Genomic DNA, 7,500 nt, shown 5'->3' with positions numbered 1-7,500 from the left:
CAAGTTACGATCTCTGTAAGTGCTAGGGAGATGATAAAATGATCCGTGTGTGTGTGCGCGCGTCCGTGCCTATGTCTATGTATGTGAAATCTATGAAGTGTTCCTGGAACTGAAATAAAAGAGCTGCCATATCTTCAGCAGTGACCTAATATTTTGATCTATTCTAGTATTTGATCTAGTATTTAAAGCATTTGTTAATGCTTTAAATTGTGGACCAGTAGTCGAAGAAATAAATGTTTATTCCCTACAAATCAACAGCGTGGCCTCTCTATATGGCCGCCTTTAGACCTGTCGTTAATAGCAGCCAGATCACGCCCTACTCTCTTTACGAAAGGAAAGCTATTATGGATTATCTATCCTGGATACATCCTGACGAAATAGTCATAATTAGAGTATCTTTGATCATATGTCTACTCAATCAAGATTAACTCATGGCTAAACATCACCACTACCTTAACAGCAACAACACTTCTTGTACACTAACACTCTCCAACTACTTTCATGTTGCTGAACAGAGTCCTTTTTGTTTCTCTTCCTCGGCTACACTGACGGTTTCTCCGCCAATCTCGCTCTGCTACTACTACTACTACTGCTGCTACTGCTCTCTGTAGGATTACAACATCAGCTAATCAGATTACAACATCCGACATGTCTTACTTTTTCAAGACAGTAAGGAGTGATTTGGGGAGAAATAGACGGCTATTTCTAGCAGATTAAACAATCATGTAGAGGCTTTCTTATTGGCTTGGTTTATTTTCCGGTTTACCCTAGGTCAGAATTCTTCGAGAAAACCTTTGATCAATGATAACAGCAACTGTGACTGCTCCGTCTGGAATTCAGATGTAGTGTATCTAGAATTACTGCAATCAATGTTCTCTTGTCTTTTTAAAGAATGTAGAACGTGATTTGTGGAAAATTTGGTTTAATATGTTGATGTATGTACAGGCGTATAAGATGTAACTCCGAATAAGAAGCATCTTTTTACACAAGAATATTTTGCGGAAAAACTAACAACTTTATTGCATTTCATCACATGAGATGGTTTTAAAGATTTTGATACATTTTTGGAAGGAAATGTGGTATCTCAAACATAGGAGATGATTGATTAAATGTTTGCTCTAATATCTAAAACGCTAAAAGGTTTGAAGACAAGAAGTTCAAAATTTAGATTGACGATTATTAAACAAAATTAATAAAAGAAAAGCAACTACTATTTCTGCTTTCAAAATATTGACTTCCAGGTGAGTTATTTAAATACACACTGAGTGGGCTTGGGGTTTTAAGAAAAACTAAATCATTTTCAGGGAAAACGAAATGCAGTAGAAATACATTCGTGTACACTTAGAGAGAGAGGGGGGAGAGAGAGGCAAAGAGGGGGAGAGAGAGAGGCAAAGAGGAGGAGAGAGAGAAAGGCAGAGAGACAGGGAGAAAGGCAGAGGGGGAGAGAAAGGCAGAGTGAGAGAGAGAGAGAGAGAGAGAGAGAGTTATATACAAATACAATCATCACCACACAGAATATAGTGCTTTGAAGGTAATATAGATGTTTGATGTGAAGGCGCATGGCTCAGTGGTTAGAACGTCGAGCTTACGATCGTGAGGTTGTGAGCTCGAATCCCGGACTGGGCTGCGTGTTGTGTTCTTGAGCAAGACACCTTATTTCACGTTGCTCCAGTTCACTCAGCTGTAGAAATGAGGTGCGACGTCACAGGTGCCAAGCTGTATCGACCTTTGTCTTTCCCTTGGATAACACTAGTGGCGTGGAGAAAGGAGGCCGGTATGCATGGGCGACTGCTGGTCTTCCATAAACAATCTTGCCCGGACTTGTGCCGGGGGGGGGGGTAATTTTCTAGGTGCAATCCCATGGTCTGTGTCGTGACCGAAGTGGATGGGGTCTCAGAATAGGTGTTTGAAGGTAATATTAACCACTCCAACTATAAATTAAGAACTAGAAATACAAGATACATTCAAATACTGATTGCATTTCTTTCCTTTTTCACTGGTATCCGTCACAGAACTGCGACCAGGCTGGAGCTCCACTTCCAAAAGTAGAAAAGAAGTATACACACTTTTCTTTTAGCTTTTAACGTTTAGCTTCATAACAGGTCAAATATCTCTTTCGATAACATAACGAAATGTGAAGGTGTATATATCAAGCGCAAATTAACGTATTGCATTTGTGTTTAAGAAACAAGCATAAAGTCACGCGATTCGGTGACATTTTCTACTTAAAGGTAATACTTACATTGACCAGGTCAGAAAGTAGAGATTGTTTAAATGTCCAGTCTAGTTTAATGTCATCATTCTCCAGAATATCCTGTAAATAAATTATCATTATTATCATTATTATTATTATTATTATTATTATTATTATTATTATTATTATTATTACTATTATTATTACTATTATTATTACTATTATTATTAATATATTATTATTATTATTATTATTATTAATATTACTATTATTATTACTATATTAATATATTATTATTATTATTATTATTAAAATATTACTATTATTATTCATTATTATTAATATATATTATTATTATTATAATATTTTATTATTATTATTATTATTATTATTATTATTATTATTATTAATATATTATTATTATTAATATATTATTATTATTATATATTAATATAGTATTATTATTATTAATATATTATTATTATATTATTATTATTATTATTATTACTTATTATTACTATGATTATTATTATTGTTATTATTATAATTATTATTATTATTATTATTACTATTATTATCATTATTATTATTATTGTTTTAATTATTATTATTATTATTATTATTAGTATATTATAATTATTATTGAATTTTAGCACGCCGGGCGAAATGCTTAGCAGTATTCGTCTTCTGCTACGTTCTGTGTTCAAATTCCACTGAGGTCGACTTTGCCTTTCACCTTTTCGGGGTTGATAAATTAAGTACCCGTGAAGCACTGAGGTCGATTTAATCGATTATCCTCCACCCCCAAATTTCAGGCCTTGTGCCTATGGTAGAAAGGATTGTTGTGGTTGTTGTTATTATTATTATTATTATTATTATTATTATTATTATTATTATTATTATTATTATTATTATATTATTATTATTATTATTATTATTATTAATATATTATTATTAATTATTATTATTACTATTATTATTACTATTATTATTATTATTATTAATATATTATTATTATTATTATTATTATTATTATATTAATATATTATAATTATTATTATTATTAATATATTATTATTATTATTATTATTAATATATTATTATTATTATTATTAATATATTATTATTATTATTATTATTACTATTATTATTACTATTATTATTATTAATTATTATTATTATTATTATTATATTTATTATTATTATTATTATTGAATTGTTAGCACGCCGGCGAATGCTTAGCAGTATTTCGTCTTCTGCTACGTTCTGAGTTCAAATTCCACTGAGGTCGACTTTGCCTTTCATCTTTTCGGGGTTGATAAATTAAGTACCGTGAAGCACTGAGGTCGATTTAATCGATTATCCTCCACCCCCAAATTTCAGGCCTTGTGCCTATGGTAGAAAGGATTGTTGTGGTTGTTGTTATTATTATTATTATTATTATTATATTATTATTATTATTATATTATTATTATTATTATTATTATTATTATTATTATTATTATTATTATTAATATATATTATTATTAGTTATTATTATTATTATATTATTATTATTATTATTATTATTATTATTATTATTATTATTATAATACATATTATTATTATATTATCATTATTATTATTATTATTATTATTATTATTATTATTATCATTATTATTATTGTTATTGTTATTATTATTATTGTTATTATTATTATTATTATTATTATTATTATTATTATCATTATTATTATCATTATTATTATCATTATTATTATTATTATCATTATTAAGGTGGTGAGTTAGCGCGTAAGACAAAATGCTTACTAGCATTTCTTCGGACTCTTTGCGCTCTTAGTTCCAAAACTGCAGCAAAAGGATGGACTTTGCCGTCCATGCTTTCACAGTCGATCAAATAAGTACCAGTCAAATACTGAGGTGAATGTAATCGAGTAACCGCCACCTCTCATAACTGCTACCTTTGAACCTAAATCAGAAGCAATTACTATTTCCGTGGTCAAATTAACCGAACACATCTTAAAACTGTTCAACATCGAATATCGGTCCGTTAAGAATACCCTCACTTCTCTCCCCTGTATGTTTTCGCTCAGAAGCCTTTTTGGTGGATATCAAAGAGTTCAAGAGCTTTGCCACTGGGATCGATTAACAGATGATCTGTGCTGCACAGTGGACGACGTCACTGTCATAGTGTCGAACATTTCGAATGTATAAAAGCAATCGGTAATACATTGAAATGGTACTGAGTATATATATAGGAACATACATAAACCAAGACAAGAGTGAACTTGCAACTAAACACTGGAGGAAGTAATTTTTGTTGCCGAGCGGTGATTTTTCTTGTTAGACCTAGGGACTGGTAAAAGCCCTCGGAATCTTATTCGGAACAGAGCTTCTGTTGGGTAGGAAATGGGAAGAGATCATAAGCAGAGTGACCTATCATACACTAAAATTGGCTTAGTCGAAGCTGTCTCTGAAAGGTCAGGTAGAGGCAGAAGTTGCTAATGCATACATTACCTCGATGGTGTATTACCGCTTGACCGTCGTGCCTTGTTACAAGTATACATCTAACCAGGCTGGAAAGCATGTCTTTCTATTTCTTATAGAAGAGACAGGTTTCGCTGATCAGAAAATCCATCTGCTGCCAATACCCACTCCATGGTGGTCTCAGGGGGTTGTTCTTGATGATGTATCGGCGCACACTGAGAAGGAAGCAACTGAAGAAACATCTGGACAACGATGATGATGCCGACAACGATAACGAAAATGAGGGTGAACCGGTGTAGGCATCTTTTGTACCACACTTCTTTCTACAGCTCGTCTCCTTGAACGAGCTTCGTTTATGGGCATTTGGCATCTAGAATGCTCACTGCACAATGCCATCTGGAAAAGCCATTAATGGTGGTGGGGGGACTTTAGATTTCTATTTAGGGTTAGGAGAAGGTATGAGTGGCGATAACCTGGAAATTACTCAAGACATCGACAAGAACATAAGCTCGGCATAGTCGGAGACAATGAACAACTTTCAAAAATCCTTGGCACGGGAGTACTAAAGGAGAAAATTCTATGCTCTAAAGCTATGTAACGTTTCAACAGCTCAACTTGTCTGAGATGCATGCAGGACGACGAAACAGTACAGTGTCCGTGACTTGTGGGACTGTGTCGAACAGCTGCTGTCGCAGGTGGGGCGAATCATCCGGCTGTCTGCCGAGTCTATAGTAAAGGAAGGCAAACCTTTTCCTGTTGGTGAATAGGGTTAACGAAATAAATTGCATGATGGATTTATCTGACCAGCTTGGAGGAAGGCATTTTCGTAACTACTCAAGCTCTCATCAACCATATCAGCTTGAAGAGAAAGATGTGAGTGGCTAGGGAGGCGACTGTGAATGGGCCTAACTCTGAGGATACTTTTCTAAATGAAATGACAGGAACTTTGAGAGGACACTTTCAATGCCTTAGAGATGACAGAGTAATCTGGATCTTTTTCTGTTGAGTTTCCTCCAAATTATTAATTTTGTATTGTTGAAATTATTTAAAATTTATTTGAATATTTTTTAATTATATCTTTATTTTTGTCGACTTCTGTAACCCCATTATTTGTCTGTGTGTGTGTGTGTGTGTAGGTGGGGAAAGTGTTGTATTTCGCCATTTTACATTGTCTTCAATGTCATGGACATTTGTGGCCAACAAGAGAAATCATCATTACCACTACCACCATCACCACCACCACCATCACCATCATCATCATTTATTCCTTTATTTATTATTCAATAATTGCCACAATACAAACCCTAAAACCTATAAATAAAAAAACCCAGCGTTACTGACCTGTAGACTTCCCTTTGAACAATAAGCAAACAAAACACACAAATTGGGTGGATCAACGCATGATCCAATAAATAGGTTAATATTTTCGTGACTTAGATCTCGCATCTGGAAAAAAGAATGAGTAGAGGAAAATTGTATGAATGAGATATACAAGGAGAAGCTGAACAGGAGAATCAGTTAATACAATGTCTGTATGTAAACGCAGCAAGTTGATGCAACTAATGCATTGCAGAAAAATATCATATATTAGTAGTAAAAAGAAATAATGGCTTAAATAGGATGTCAGAAGACTGAAGTCTTCATAGAAATAGATAACCCCTCAAATATCTTGAAATAGAATCAGGATAATTAGTATAAAGTAAATAGAGAGAGCTCCCCTTGAATCTAAAACTATATAAACGAATATGAACCAGATGTAATCTACAGAGTGACGCCCCCTATAAGTATTGAATTTACCTCCCAGTAACTACCTAAACAAAAGACTTGCTGTAACTAATGAAAATAAGATATGATCCATTATATAATAACTTACGTCAGAAGAATGCAGTAAGTAAGGAACTCTTAGTAGCGATGAGGCTTACTATTAGCTTCGGACAAGTATAGACAGATAGCTAGGCTGATGGAACTATATATATATATATATATATAAAATGAGATAGGGGTTGAAAATTCAACCCACCATGGGATAACATATATCCAATATACTGCTAGATAGGTAATGGTGTAATAAAGTATTGATTGGGTATCATCTGATAGTTGATGTTTTATTTATTTAAGTATGTTTCTCCATTTTCTAATTTTGTAATATATATATATATAAAGTTAATCCAAACAAGAAAACACAAAAAAAAAAAAACACAACAACGCGAGGACGTGGAAGTATTATTGGACGCTCAGGAAAGAAGGGAAGAAGGAGAGTTTAACGTTTCGAGCGGAGCTCTTCGTCGGAAACATAGGAAAAGGAAAGATCCCGAGAAGGGAAGACAGAGGAAAATAGAAAGGGAGAGAGTGAGAGAGAGAGAGAGAGAGGGGGGGGAGAGAGAGAGATAAACATACAACAGAAAAATATTCTTTTCTTCTCTAGGCACAAGGCCCGAAGTCTTTTGGGGTGGGAACAGTCGAATAAGTCGACTCCAGTACGCAACAGGTACTTAATTTATCAACCCCGAAAGGATGAAAGGCAAAGTCAACCTCGGCGGAATTTGAACTCAGAACGTAAAGACAGACGAAATATCGCTAAGCACTTCGCCTGGCATGCTAACGTTTCTAATTTCTTTATTGTTCACAAGGAGCTAAACATAGAGAGGACAAACAAGGACAAACAAACGGATTAAGTCGATTATATCGACGCCAGTGCGTAACTGGTACTTAATTTATCGACCCCGAAAGGATGAAAGGCTAAGTCGACCTCGGCGGAATTTGAACTCAGAACGTAATGACAGACAAAATATATATTTCTTTACTACCCACAAGGGGCT

General features: G+C 33.7%; 1 protein-coding gene across 1 annotated transcript in view; it reads right to left on the bottom strand.

Moving 5' to 3' along the window:
- Nucleotides 1–7,500, bottom strand: part of LOC115216228 (atrial natriuretic peptide receptor 1-like) — a 78,828-nt gene that overhangs the window by 40,189 nt on the left and 31,139 nt on the right. The window contains exons 11-12 of the mRNA XM_036506956.1: nt 6,023–6,127; nt 2,243–2,314 (exon numbers count right to left, since the gene is read on the bottom strand). Coding sequence (XP_036362849.1) covers nt 2,243–2,314; nt 6,023–6,127 — 177 coding nt within the window. The remainder of the gene's footprint in view (nt 1–2,242; nt 2,315–6,022; nt 6,128–7,500) is intronic.

Source organism: Octopus sinensis, linkage group LG10, assembly GCF_006345805.1.
Source record: "Octopus sinensis linkage group LG10, ASM634580v1, whole genome shotgun sequence".
NCBI lineage: Eukaryota > Metazoa > Mollusca > Cephalopoda > Octopoda > Octopodidae > Octopus > Octopus sinensis.
This window is presented reverse-complemented; position numbering and strand designations above follow the sequence as displayed.